At 33.0% G+C, this 15722-nt stretch overlaps 1 protein-coding gene across 2 annotated transcripts in view; it reads right to left on the reverse strand.

The window, feature by feature from the left end:
• Window positions 1-7315: 7315 nt before the first annotated feature.
• The window catches only part of KLHL1 (kelch like family member 1), a 198107-nt gene continuing 189700 nt past the window's right edge, over window positions 7316-15722 (reverse strand). For both annotated transcript variants that reach the window (XM_064645854.1, XM_064645853.1), the window contains 3 exons: window positions 13598-13810; window positions 9486-9657; window positions 7316-8497 (listed from right to left, as the gene is read on the reverse strand). In XM_064645854.1, the coding sequence (XP_064501924.1) occupies window positions 8438-8497; window positions 9486-9657; window positions 13598-13810 (445 nt within the window). In that variant the 3' untranslated portion in view covers window positions 7316-8437. The remainder of the gene's footprint in view (window positions 8498-9485; window positions 9658-13597; window positions 13811-15722) is intronic.

A 15722-nucleotide genomic window follows, 5' to 3' on the forward strand; every position in this document is an offset into this window, starting at 1 on the left:
AGCTGCACTTTCAAATGATGGCACTGGAAAGTTCATATTTATGACATGCTGTTACCACATCATTACTGCTTTAACTATGTCCCACTTGCAGTGAAGACTCAGCCCTCAGTTTCCAGTCTCTTAGGCAGAGCAAGCAGCCACAATCTGATACAAGATCTTTTGGTATGCAAGGTAAAGGCAGAAGCTTTTCAGTTAAGGAATGAGTCATCCATTAGCATAAATCTGCTGACACTGTGTTGATTAGACCACTCTAGAAAAATTATTATTTTTCCACCCCCCACCCCCCCAGTTAAGAAATTCTGTGTAACAGTTACTTCTGTGCCATTTTGGTTGCAGCTTTTCCTCTGTCTAATTCTAATTTTACAATTAATTAGAATTTATGACAGTATGAGCTAATGAATGGACACTGAAATTAGAAGGACAGAGAACTTATCTGTGCATTTATTTGGTTGCTTTTTTTCGTGGTTGCTTTTTAGGAGGGAAGAAGAGAAAGACAGCAGTCAAGCAAGTAAAATCAGTGAAAAGTTTAGTTTCTTTTTCTTTATATATTTTTTAATGACTCTGAGTCAGTTCCCTAAAGTCAACTAAATATAACCAAAGATATGTTAGTTTCCTGACATAAAAAATGCATTTTTAAAAGATTATGTGTTCTGTAAACTCATTCCAGCAGAATGCTGACTTGTATTTTTCTGCAAGGTTCCAGACACATAAACATGTGTTACATAAATATGTCTTATATAAAATATAGCCACAATTTTTCAAAATGGAATAAAAAATAAACATCTGATTTTAAAGAGCAAAGAAAATGGTTTGTGATTTTAAAAGGTGCTAAACATTCACAATTTGTAATGAAATGAACAATTAATCCATTGGTTGTTCAGAACTGCACAAAGAGAGATTATGAAGTTGCATAAAACCACCAAATAAATTTACCTACAATAGTATTACAATAGATCTGTTATTTCAAAAGTTGCATTTAATTAAAAAAATATATCTCTTTAATTGTTTATAGAGCTGTCAATGAATATGCAGCATGGTATAAACTATTTGTGATAAATCTGTAAGAAAGTCAAGCAGTTTTGGATGGATCATACTATTGACATTTTTCTACAATTCATTGTTAGAATTTCTACTAATTTAAGTGCCTAAATCTGGGTTAGTCTCATAGGCACCTTTATAAATCAAAGAGGAAAACCATGCATTTCAAGAAGGTGATCTATTTGTATGCCTGTATTTGGATGAGATGACCCATCTGGTGGGAGGTGTCTTCTTTTCTCCAGTTTTTCTCTTCCTACCCAAGGGCCTGGAATAACTGATGCCCATTGATTACAGCAATCCTATGCTTTTAAATAACCCTCTTTTATGTTCTGAAGGCTTCTAAATTTTAATTATATAGACATGTTTTGCAGCTTACAGTATTAAATTGCTCCCTTATCCCTGACATCTAGGATATCTAAACCTTAGGTAACCGGGGCCTGTAGCTATGATTTTCTAAATACTTTCTCTCCTATGTTAACAAAGAGCTATATTTAACTTCTTTTGTATGTCATCTGGGTGCTCAAAATTATTATAACAGGGATTTCAGAACAGGGATATTGGTTTTGTTCAGTGCACAGTTGAGTCTTGCAGTTATATTCTAAATTAAATTTCTGTCATAGTTATTGGAAATAAATGCTTGTGTGGCCAGTTCCTTCTAGGCATTCATAAGAGTTTAGAGATTCATCTTAACCAACTTGTTTCTGTCTGAACTAGTAATTTTAGGGACTTTTGCAGTCAATAGAGAGAAACACACTTTTAAAGTGTGATTTATTTCACCTTTAGAATGAGATGAATCATGTCCTGGAAATATTGATTTTTCTATTCTAGTGATAAGGAAAAGCTTTTGATGTATAATTCTAATGTGGACATTTACATAGTAGATACCTATATACTCTATATTATGAAATGGATATTTATTCATTCATGCTGCTATTGCAAGTCTTCTTTCTCTTTTTCCTTTGAAATGGAACAAATTACCATTTTAAATTAATTGATGTCCTGGAAAATATACAGATGTAGAAACAAGAAAAAACCCAGAACCCCAACCCAAAGGTTGTCTTTTTCCACACTATGTATACATGTGAGATTTCCCACTACGTGACTGAAATATGCCACCCAAATCTTTACAGAATTGCACTCAAAATCATTCATCTACAAAAAAGTATCTAATATCATCTGGGATACTTTACAGCTTCCTCTTTGAACTTCTGTTATCCCTTCATAACTTCATCTGTGCCATACTTGCCAGCCCAATGTGGATGACTCAGATAATTTTGGGCATCTCAGATGGTATTAGACACTTATGTGGGGGTGATTAAGCTGAATGCTCATCCATTTAATTGAAATATCTCACCTTTGGAACAATATTTCTTCCTGGAGACCATCAAAGGTAGCCCTCTTCAGTGACTTTTGTTAGCTACATCAGAAACAGTTTAGTAAAGATACCAGACTTAACCCACCCACCTAGCCTTCCAAGTGAAGAAGACTGAACATGGACCTGGTTCACAGACCTAATTCTGAGGAGTACTAGACTTCTGCAAGGGAGGATTTATAATTATTATTGCAAGTTTTATGCATTTTTAAGCATCATGTGATCATAGGAAATCTGGGAAAATATGGGGTTACAGAAGCTTAAGGTGCTTATACCTCAGCTTGGACTACTTTTGTAATCCTTAGAGGGTGATGGATTTGGCAGCTCCATAGATTCCTCAAGGTGAAGCTGTGGATAGCAAGTGATTTGAGGTTGTATTGTTCCCTGCCACTACATTTCTTATCTGTGGTAGTATTTTTCCTTATGGTTTAATTTTCAACAGCTGAAGTCCTACACATGGAAATCAAACTTTTGCTGATTTAATGATTTTGAGCAGTCTCTCTGTCCATAAGCATACATCCCCAATGTACTATGAAGTAGAAATATAAGGGAATTTGGAAGGAAATGCAAGGTTTTATCAACTTGAGCAGCTTTACACTGGATTTAGAATAATGCTGAAGAATATTACAAGATTATTTATGTAATCTAATATTGCTACTGATAACAGTTACAAAAGCTTTTTAAAGTCTTTTCAGAAATGCCTTCTCTACTTATTCCTCATGAAATACCTAGGGCAAAGTCATAGATAATAGGTCACATTTTGTTTTGCCCCGTTCACTGTGAGTACAGTAATAAGGAAGTCTTCCAAGATGTGAATTCTGTTGTGGAAAAACTGTATTACATTTATGATCACAATGCATGGTATTTCTAGTGTTTGCTCATGGACATCAAGGTCTGAGCCATTAAAACTTGCATAACTTCAAATTCATTTGTGAGTTATTTTTATTGAAGTAATTTAAAAGTGTTTAAGTCATTGGCAAATATATTTAGGGGAATTTATTTGGGCCTTCTAAATATATAAAAGTTATCTGAATAATATATAGAGCTTTCTAGATATATTTTAACATATGTAGATTTAAAATAATGGTCAACTGCTGGCAATTTTCTGTAGAAGAGAATGTTACTCAAGGAAAAGATCCTTTGTCTATGCCAAAATCATTCCCTTACATCAATGAATGTTAGCTTAATGGAGTAAAATTATGAGACAGGCAATTCCCTGAAAGCATCCTAAAATTGCCGTAATAATTTGACCAGTTTCATATGAATAAAAGACTGTTCTATATGTAAAAGGATTTTTTTAAATTTACTTTTGGTTATAAACAATATTTTGATTGCAAGAACATGTATAAAAATACATATTGAACAGTTGTAATTAAAGCCAAAGCAACAACATTCTTACCTACAGATCTTTTTATTGTCTTATTTGTGACTGATTTCAATGCAAAACTTCTCAATAAAACTGGATCACATAATGTCAATAATAAAGTGCTAGCTAGTAAATGACATTTTTCTATGTAGATATTTTCTAATGGGGATTATATTTCTAGCATCCATCATTGTCAATAATGAAAAGTAAATGTAAAAAATAACTAAAAGGAAGGGTCCAAAACTGTGAAGTAACCAACAGTTCCAGAAGGAACAGAGGATCACAAGGTTAGTATTTATTTTGCAAAATGGATTTTTTAACACCACAATATTTGTAGAAACAGATCAAAAGTGTCACATGAAAAAAATTACCTATTTTTCTTGATTATTTTTTCTATTGATTTCAACTTGAATTATATTCCATATTTATACAGCCTCAAACATTGTCTAGAGAATTATTTTTGAAGTTTAACTATTTAGCATTTTGAAAGGAATTAAATCAGAAATATTAATTAATGTGAAAAACAGAGACATAATGTGCTATGGTATTTTTCTTGATTTTGTTTAGTTAAATAACTAATTAAAGCCCTGCAAAAATGTAATTTCTTCTATGATTTCTTTAGTAATTTTATTAATAAATATTAAAAGCACTGCCACCGTTATAAGAATTTCCTCTTCTGGGGAAGGCACTTATTTTGTCTTTTAGATATTGCTTCTGTAAGCACTCCAAGAAGAAAATTTGGTCATGAATGAAAGAACTTTAAACTAAAGTTTCTGGGGGGCAGGGGGCAAAATCTCAATCCATCTCACTACTACCAGTTCAATGACAGAGGCAGAAAGAGAGACTTGGAGCCTAGAGAGGGATCTTGTAAGTTTTGAGAGGTGGGTCCATATGAAGTTCAACAAGGCCAAGTGCAAGGTCCTGTAGCTGGGCTGGGACAATCCCAAGCACAAATACAGGCTGGGTAGAGAATGGATTGAGAGCAGCAATAAGGAGAAAAATTTGTGGGTGTTATTGGATGAGAAGCTCAACATGAGCTGGCAACGTGTGCTTGCAGCTCAAAAAGCCAGCTGTATCCTGGGTTGCATCAGAAGAGGGGCCAGCATGTCTAAGGAAGTGATTATTCCCCTCTGCTCTCGTGAGACACCACCTAGAGTACTGTGTACAGCTCTGGGGCCAGCAGCATTAGAAGGACCTGGATCCATTCAAGTAAATCTAGAGGAGGGCCATGTAGATAATCAGAGGGCTGGAGCACCTCTGCTATGAAAACTGGCTAGAGAGTTGGAGTGTTCAGCCTGGAGATATCTCAGAGATACGTTAAAGCAGCCCTCTAAGTGCCTCAATAAAACTGGAAAGGGGTGTTTTGCAAAGGCATGTAATGGCTTTGAAATGAAAGAGAGCAGGTTTAAATTAAATATTAGAAGAAATTCTTTACTGTGAGCTTGGTGAGGCACTGGAACATGTTGCCTAGAGAAGTTGTGGGTGCCCCATACCTGGAAGTGTTCAAGGCCAGGCTGGATGGGGCTTTGAGCAACATGTCCTAGTAAAAGGTTTCCCTGCCTATGACAGAGGGATTGGAACTAGATGATTTTAAGGTCCCTTCTGTGAGAGACTGGAGAAAATTATTACTGGCTCAAAATGACTAAAGTTGGGGGTGTGGGGGCAGGACAAGTTCGGCCAAGGTGGGCCAGTGCACTACTCCACACCCCACCACCTGGAGCCTCTAGATCAGCCCCAGAATGGCTATTAGCCACTGGTACACCAAAAGCCCCACCTGGGGGGAAGGACTTTCTAATAAAGCTGGTTGATGCTCTTGAATAAAAAAGTTGGAAATATAGAGAAAAAGCTAACATTTGAGACCATACTTAGACTATTAAACTATAAAATTTAAAAGCAGCATTTTGAGGAATTCAGTTATTGATTTCACTGAAACTAATTGTGCAAGTTTGGAGTTGACCATCACACTAATATCTGTTGCAGTTCTGACTCCACTCTGATTTTCATACTTTGAAATCAATTTTCAAGTATGATTTCAAAATTATGTGAGAGAAAAGAAACCATGCTAGATCACTAACAATGAGGTTATCTGTTTTTTGAAAAGACAACATCTTTTCCTGTAAATGTAATATTGTTTAGCACAATTCAGTGTATCAGAAGTCATTTTAAGTCTTATAAATAAAAAACAGGTCTTAATGAATCGCAGAAACCAAGACTACAATTATAGACTACTTCAATTTAAATGCATTCCCTGTGAAAATAAAGGTAAAATTATTATTGTTTTCAATAACAGTAAACGTAATAGTAAGAAAAAAAATAATAAAAAATTATCCACAAATTCTCTCTAGAAGAGACTCCAGAGCATATTGATGTAGTTGCATAAAAAGAATATGAAAGCCAATTTTGGCTCTTATTGTGGCTAGATTTTACATAACCTAAATAAAACAATTAAAAATTTTATTCTTTCAGCATTAGAAAAGTGGAATAGTCTGAAAAATTTCACATGAGAATCATGTTCCATTTTGGCAAAATAAAGGCAAATGGAAAAAATGTAAAAGGAAATTGAGAATCAAAAATAAAATAGAAGACAAATTGAGGATAAGAATGAACAAGGCACAGAAAACAAATCTGCCACAGATACAATCAGTAGAAATAATCCAATTTTGAAGATCAATAAATAGGTAGAACAATCATATTTCTATTGTGTATGGACATAATGTAATAAAAAGAAAGTTCTGGGAATAGAATTAAAATTCAGTTTCTAAGTTCATTAGGTATCTGTGTAGGAGAACCAAATGCCAATGTCTATACTTAATATTACAATTATAATGCTAGAATCTTCTTCATTTCATCTTAGAAGCTTGTGTTTATGTGAAGCAAAATCTTTAGAGAGGTAACATCTTTTATTCAACAGCTTCTTGTGGTTGGAGAAAAATGGACATGCTTGCCTGTGGAAGACTAATTGCAATTCAAAAGCCAAGTGGCTGTAGAAAACCAATATGAAGATTTTTTGGTTGATTTCAAATTAGTACAGAGAGGTATTTAAAAGATTTAATACAGTATACTTAGGCTTCAGAACTGAAGTTCAGTTTGCAACAGTAAACAACGATCTCCATGCATGCTGATGCTGTTAGGCAGAAAGACATATCTTCAAATAAAATGTCCCAAGCTGGAAGCTGTATGTAATTTTTCATCTCAAATAGCTTCGGAGGTTTCCATTGGAAAACTGGTTTTAGTGCAACCAGAATTACTTCTCAAAATTGCTAGCGACAGAGGATTGTGAGGTTTCTGCTTTTGGACCATGAAATGTTTCCTAAAGGATCAGCAGGGCTTTAAAGAAGTATACTTGGTAGAATTGTTCCCAGAAACTGTACCTCCCTGAATAGCAGAATTTCATATTCCATTAGTGGCCTTAGGTTCTAACTGATTCAGCTGAGCAGACGGAAAGCATCAGCGTTAAATCCACTCACAAAGCAAAAGCTCCAAGTATCATTACTGGCAGAAATTATCAACTCTAAAGGGAAGTACAGATGACACTAGTATATTTACCATATGAACTTTATTAGATCAAATGGTATACTTTTCCTTATTTCACTTGCATTTATTCTGAATTGTCTACTGGGAGTTATTCTCAGTTTTTCTCAGTCATAAGTGGAAAGTCATAAATTGCCAGCTCTAGTTAGGTAAAATTTGCGAGCATTAGAAAGAACTAAAATGTAGGACTTTTCTCCCTCTTGAAATATTAGAGGAGGTTCTATAGACTGTTCTGGTCAGGGTTCATCTGATACATGATGCACTGAAAGAACAATATCAATTTTTCAGCTTGTCATGAGCTTCTAACATGCAGAAGAATGCATTAAACAAAGAGAGTAGAGCCCACATGCTTAAACTGAATATAAGACTAAGAAAGAATTAGGAAACTGTTCTTTTGACTCCAATATTTGCAACAAAGCCCCAGTGCAGCCACAGGATTGCTTTATGTATTATTTGATTAAACACACAGTCTTCCCATTCAGTAGATTAATTTATAAGACGTGTTAAAACTGGCAAGGAGGTACAATCTGAAGATACAAAACAAGTTTACTTTTAGTTTTGTTTTTATTCCTACTATAAAGTGACAGCTCAGCCATTATGAATATCCAGACCATTTGACCTCTTCCCTTCAGTAAGAATCAAATTGCCCATTTAAATGAGAAGGCCACAACCCATTTGAGGGTTGTGGACAGAAAAAAATTATATTACTATCAACTCTTCTTTTTCAAAAACCACAGTTTCAAATTTATTAAATGTAGTTTTATGTTTCTGCAGTTCTCTTGCAGCCACAAAAACTGTTTTCATGTTCCTTTCTGCTCCTTGTATAGAGCTTTACCTTGCTAATCCAGTTCTCCAGGACACATTCATGAGAACTTGAGCTTACTACTCCACATTCACATATTTACGCCTACACACTCTGTTGTTTTTTTTTTCTTGTCCACTGACTGTGAACAGTTTTTATGATTTTATAGGACATAAATACTTAATCTTTCTCACTTTCAAACTTCAAGTTTCTGATCAACAGAGTATTCACTGTGTAAATCCTTGTTCTTGTGAAATTATCATTCTCTTTGTCTCATAGAAAAATAATCATTTCACAGTCAGTAAAATTCTAAGCAGTGCTGACAAAGTCATGGTTGTTTGATGACTACAACACAGGCGCCAGCTCTTCCAATATTTAAGGATGCCATCTGCAGAAAAACAGATAGAAATTAACTGAACAGGAACAAGCTATGCAATAATTGCCAAAGTGCTGTGTCAACATTATTCTAAAATGCTCAAAACCACTAAAAATAAATACAAACCACACTGCTCTAGTATTGTAGTTTTAAAAATTACTTACTCCTACCTGATGTCTTTCATCTGACAAGTGTGAGAACAGAAGAAAGAGGAATTAATTTTAGAGCTGTCATTAATTTTGTGAACTGTTGATATGCAAGGGATTTCTATGTGTATGTCTACATTTAAGCTTCTCAACAGAAGCTTCCCTTTACAACTTCAAAAAGAAATAAGTATTCTTGAGTATAACATATCACACCTATTTTAAATGCTTATTTTAGGATAAGATCATGCTTTCAAAGCATGCACTTTTCTTCATTAACTTTAAAGAGAACTTAGGACGACTAATTCAGATGTAAACATCTACAATGGTGGAAAAAATTACTTTTTCAGCAAGTCTGCAACAGGACTAATAACAAAAAGTGTTGAAATAATTTTTTGTTTCTTTTTAAGTCTATGCAATGAATTAAAATCTTTCCAGCAAACTGTGACATAAAGTACATTCCTTCTACAACCAAATCACTTGCCCCCAGCTTCTTGCATATATTACTATTTCTATTATACCTATTAATTCTTTTATGGTTCAAAATTAAAGACATACATACAGTTCAACATTTCAAAATATCTGTCAAACAGAAGAAAATGGAATAGAAGAATGAAATTATATTAGAAGAATGAAATTCATATTTTCATATGAAGGATCTTCAGGACATGCTGGTTACCAATTAAAATTCTAGGACCATTTTGATATTCTTTATGATATTACTTCTGCATGAAGAAAGATGAAAAAATTAATTTAATACGGAAATTGATCAGAACAAGAATTTTGTCTGAAAGGTAGCAACATAATAGTATATAATATTTATATAGCATAATACAAAAAATAGACTTTATGATTACCTGTGTCCACTCATTAGTTTGTGGGTCATATGCTTCCATAGTGTTCAGGTATGTTTGACCATCATAGCCACCTACTGCATATAATTTGTCACCAAGGAGACAGACACCAACAGCATCTCGAGGCATACTTAGTGGAGCCACCATTGTCCATGTATCAGTTTTTGGATCATATCTGAGAAAAGAGAAAGGAAACTGGATGTGCAGGGAAAAGATAAGTGTCAATATATGGTGATTTTTACTTGAATATAGTCCTTTTTTTCCTGGGGAAAAAACCATCCTTTAGCATCCTATTCAAAAATACTCTTCCTAACAGCAAAGAAAAGATACAGATTTATTGTGTTCCCAAAGGTTGATCAGAAACTTTTGCTCAGCTAATCTTCTAGAATAAACTAAGGTATTTGTAGGATAATGTGTCATAAAGAGATTTGAGAAAGATATATGATCAATATCTGGATGTATGCATATATTTATGCATACATTTTAAGTAGGATATTTCTTGTATCATATTAAAAAAATTATTTCTAAAATTAAATTTCACTATATTTTAATTTCTGAAATTATACTATACAATGTTCACAACCAGAAAACCTTCCCAGGTATTCAGGGAATATGCTTAACTGCATAGGATTTACATTTTCCTCCTGCTATTTGCTCAAGTAAGGAAAGTAATACTGTTTTTAAGGCATAATCACCACTGAATTTTTAAAACCGAGGGAAAAATTCCTTTTGTATAATGACAGTAATTTAAAAATTAAACATTGAACCTAGGTATTAATTTAGATACTCATTAACAATGTAAAATTATTTAATTTCAGAAGTCATTCCATTGTATCTGTTTTGGACATCCATAAAGCAGCAATAAAATATCTTTTGAGAGTTTGTTACTATGGATGTCTGGAGTATTAGGTTAAACTAGATACCTCATTTTTAGATGTCAAGTATTACTAAAATAGAATACTGTATCATAGTATGATAGAATTAATTTAATCTGTCATTAACCATCTCTACCACGTAGTAGAATCACTTGATTATCAGTGGAGAAAATACAAATCCTTTGCCCGACTTTATTAAGTTGCTTAAAAGTGTAAAGTAGGTCACACTTTGAGCATGATGATTTCTCTAAAATAATAATGAGGTAACTCCTCTATAATGGCTAACGTTTTCTTTATTTACAGGCCCTCTACCTACTATATTGTTACATAAAATTAGGTATCGAGCCACTTTCTCCTTCAGCTCTATGAGACAATATTAGCTGTAAGTTAGCTTTTTGGGGGGAGAGGCAAGTTCTTTCGATATATTTTCTTATAGTCGAAACTTTCTTAACTAGGAGTTAATAATCTTACAGAAAGCTGTAAATACATAAGTTTTAGAAAAAAAAGGAAAATTCTAGCACCTGTTACTATTTCAGTCTGTGACATTTGCATTAAGCAACTAGTAGGGATACTATTTGAAGTCCCACATATTTGAACAATGAAAAATTTTATTTTATTTTTTTTTTTTAGTACAAGCAAAGTACTACAACAGCAATGTTACAGTGCTTTGCTTGTAACAGCCCTCTGGTTCATAAATACAACCTTTAAATTGGATAATAAAAGAATTATCTGTAACCTTGATCATATTGTATGTTTTTATTTTCATTTCTAATTTTCTTACTTTTACTAATTTTATTATTCAAAATTTTTCATTTTTCTAGCCTTACTTAAGAAGTTTGAAGTTAAATATCTAGATATATTATAAATGTCTTTCATAACTTCAGAGGCAAATACTTTCAAACATTGCTTGAATATGTAACAAGCAAAAGAAAAAGAAAATTTGAATGGATTTTTTTCAAAGACTCTGAGCTTTTCAACAACAGCATCCTATGCCTCTAGCTGAAACTATTTCCCATCCAGTGAAAGTCACTGGATGGGAATGTGGAAAGAAATCAATTTTGAAATCAAGGTGAGATGAAGGGGAAACACTATAGATTAAATGTTTATGTTTTTAGCATCCATCAGGTTTTGAGTAACATCTGAAAAAGGAAGCTACTTTATGAAATATGCCAAAATATTTCAAAATTGTATAATTCTTAAAAAGGAATTAGTTGTTTTACCTTTAAAAAGGAATAGAACATTTGCCAGCTTGTGAAGAGGAGAAAAACATAACTCTTATTTTATATCAGAATGCTTGAATCCATAGGAAATTCTTTAAAATTGTGTTATCCATAGAAGAGATTAATCTGGAAGTCCTAATTACTATTGAGCAGAATTTTAGCAATAGCATTTAAAAACCATATATCTGTTATCACTATATTTGCATAATCTCAAAGATAAATTTTAAAGTATTATGTCTGGTTTGACAGTCTTCCAGGAGCAAATTGTGTTTGAATAATGCACATCCTATCAGCCTGTATCAGAATGACAAAATGACTGAAGAAGAAACTTAGTTAAAAAACATGTCTTAGATACTTACAGAAAGTAAAACTTTCAGAGAGATATAAAAAAAAACTTACTGTAATCATTAATCTTTGTTTCCCTAAGTTATTGAGAAGTTTTTATTTTTTTGAAAATTATGTATAATTTTTGAATAAAAACCCAGACACACAAAATAACATCCCAGCCATCTTATAAACTAATCAACCACTGGAAGGGCCAGGAGAGTTTTTTCCCATTTTAGTGGAGTCCACCAGTTAATTCACATCCACTCTACATAAGCCAATAGTCTTATGAGTTGTTGGTCCCAACTTTTAGTCTCGAAGCTTACTATTCATGAGGTACATTATCCACATTTTTTTTCTATCAGTGGAAAAATACCTAGACGAAGAACACAGTATAATGTCATTCCAATACCAGTACATAACACAGCATAAGGATATGTGGTTTAGCTCATTGTTACAGTCTCCCCTGAGAAAGACAAATGTGATGGGATGGTTCATCTTCAATACCAGAAGGGTTTTATTCTCAGAGAAAGAAAAATGAAAGAAGAGCTCCCATATGAGTACCAATAAGCAGAAGTAGTTGAAAAGATCTCATACTACTGTCACTAGTACTCTTAATATAAATTTATTTCACTGAAAATGCTCATTATTGTTCCTTATAAATGAAAGTCCACAAAGATAGTCCATAGAGTACAGGTATCATGGGATTTCTCTTATTAACTGTCCATCTGCTGGAGATGGAAAGTAAAGTATTTGGCAGCCTATGATCTTTTCTTACATATACATTAGAGATGGCAACGTGTCTAAGATTCCTCAAAATCATATGGATAACATAAGGAGTACGTTTTAACTTATAATTTTTTGATTAAATATTGAATGCCAATCCAGATTCAGCAGAAGCAATGAGTGACATTTAACTAAAGTTTAACCCCTTCAGAAAATAAATAAATAGATAAATCTCTCCCAGCACCAGTCTTAATTGTGCATTAAGATAAACCATCTACTCAAACATATCTACTTTAACTTTTGTAACCTGTACATATTTGGAGAGTGTGTTTTCCTTATTCTATTTTATAGGATACAGAAACAGAAAAAACCTTCATGAAACATTCGAAGAATACCTTTAAATGGAATGCTATAATCACTTCAACTGTGCTATAGTGCCCTACTAGATATTCTTGACTTTGTAGAATATCTACTTGCAAAACTCAGCGTACTGTAAATACAGTGTATAAGGCCTATATTAACACATTAGAAAGTGGCAATGTTGCTAAAGGAAACAATATATTGTACTATGAATATCCATCACTTAAGCAATTGTTTATTTCTTCTTTGCTTAGCTATGTTTTTAGAGTTAAAAAATATTTCTAAACAAAATTTAAACAAAAATTCTAAACAAAATTATTTCAAGGAAAAAATTTGATCTCTACAAAGTATAGTTTATAATTCTGCAATGTGTAATATAGTGCCTTAAAAGAACAGATTACTTAAATGCTATGTGAAAAGAGTGGACTTTTGTGCTCATGATAATAAATAGGAATAAAAAGGAAAGACAATAAATTTCAAAGAAATCATCTTTTACAGACCCTTACAGAATTTTTCAAGCAAGTCTGTTTAACTTTACCATCACAAACATAAGAAAATTATGCTACCAGACATTATCTTCTATTAAAAAAAAGCATGTATAATTGAATACCTTTCTACATAGTCAAGCAGTCGAGAACAATGGTTAGAAGCAGGAGCATCATGGCCTCCCACAGCATAAAGAAACCCATCACATGTAGCCACTCCTACACCTCCTCTTCTCTTACACATAGGAGCACACATATTCCATTTATTTGTGTGAGGATCATAATATTCCATTGAACTCAAACACGAGCTTCCATCCCGACCTCCAACTGAATATAACCTAAGAAAGTCCACACAAATAAGAATGTTAATAAAACAAGTGCTCAGAACTGCAGAAATAAAAACAAGGAGTATGTGTTTTTTTATCTGACATCAGCCAACAGAAAAAATAAAAAAAATATATTTTTAAATAATTTGATTTTTATATAGTGAGCAAATAGATGTTTTTGATATTATTAAATGGATATTTTCATTCTTCCATTACTGCATACACAGTCAAGGGTACCACAAGTAACATGTAGATATGTCTCTATAGATTTATAAATCATGTAAGCAGGGTTGCTGCCTAAGCTTATCATCTGTGAGATGAAAGTGGAAGCGCTAATTTACAATTGGTAATCCAGACAACATAAAAAATATGCTATCCATTTATTATAGTTTCTCTCTGTTTTTATTGTGCATCAAACTAGTAGGAAACACCCTGTCAACTGCTGTTCTGTATTTTAAAATTTATCTTATATAGTACTACAATACTGAATACATTCAATGTTAGAATAGAATCAGAACAATTAGAAGAACAAGCTTCTACTCTGCCTTTCTTGACAAAAGAAAAAAAAAAGAGGCACTCAGTATGCTAAAATACAAATGATATGGAAAATTGTAGTCAGTCTTCAATTTGGATATTTGACAAATTCCACAAAAGCATCTATCAAGCTCATGTTCAGAATGAATTTACACATACAATATAGTAGATATCAAATATGAAATGTGTTGCAGATAGGAGTATGACATTTTGTTTTAGACACGGATTTTTAAAAGAGAGCTAGCTCAGTTTCAAGAATCTTGCTTATATTGAAGAAAAGTCTTGCCCGCACTAACAGTATCTATCTGCAAGTAAGAAAATTATAACCCCCAGGCCCTGTATATTTTCTTCATCAGAATATATTGTGAGGGTAAGTTGGAAAGTCATGGAAAACTTCTGAGAAGTATTTTAAACTTGAAATTACAAAAATGTGGTTTAACAAAAAATATGCTGTGTTTGTAACTATCTTCAGGCAAGAAACTTGTTCCAGTCTACTTTTTATAACGGTTCCCAGGAGGAAACAGTTCTGATTGTTCTTTCCCACTAATACTGTACTGCATTCATTTCTTATATGAATACTGTTGTACGTTTTTGCCTTTCCTACAGTGCCTGGAGATTAACTAATAAAAACACACACTATTTTAAAGTCCAGACACTAAGCAATTTAGGTTGTGAAAGCTGTCTGTGTGCAGCAATTACTCATTTGGAAGCTTTTACTGTCCTAAGCACTCCATGAATTCAGAGCTATTTAAATGTGCATTTACCATTACATTTCATTGGTATGGATGCTGATAAATAAGGAAGTACCATACTATTATAAATATGTCACTGAAGCATGAGAACATGTCAGTTCTTTCTGATAGACATACTTGTGCTCTGGCTGAAGTACGCAGGAGAATCCATACTCCTCTATGAGAGATACTAAAGCAAGCACATTTTTTTTAGTACATTTTTTTTTGCAACTATTTCTTTGGATCTAGTCCTAATACATTTAACTTTCTTTATAATTATTGGATATCTACAGATGAAATCAGTATTAAGAAACCCATATGTAGGTGTTAACCTGTGGGTGTCTACAGTGTCTAAATTGCTGTTGTGCTCAGAGCAGCTGAGCCTAAAGAACAATTTTGTTCACCAACCACAACCATATTTTTGTCCTTCAGCTGAAAATAAGAAACACAGAACAGCACTAAAAAAAAATTTAAATATGTGATCAAAAACATTTACATTCATATAAATGTAAATATAAGCATTTATGTGTATGTGTCTGCAAGGATGTTATCTTTATCTTCAAAGATCTGACTTGGTTCAGCAACCCACAGTGATAAAATTTTATTTGTGACATATAAGGTATGGTGACATTCCCTGTGAGCTGAGAGATATGGCAAAT

This window comes from Pseudopipra pipra, chromosome 2 (genome assembly GCF_036250125.1).
Source record: "Pseudopipra pipra isolate bDixPip1 chromosome 2, bDixPip1.hap1, whole genome shotgun sequence".
Taxonomy (NCBI): Eukaryota; Metazoa; Chordata; class Aves; order Passeriformes; family Pipridae; genus Pseudopipra; species Pseudopipra pipra.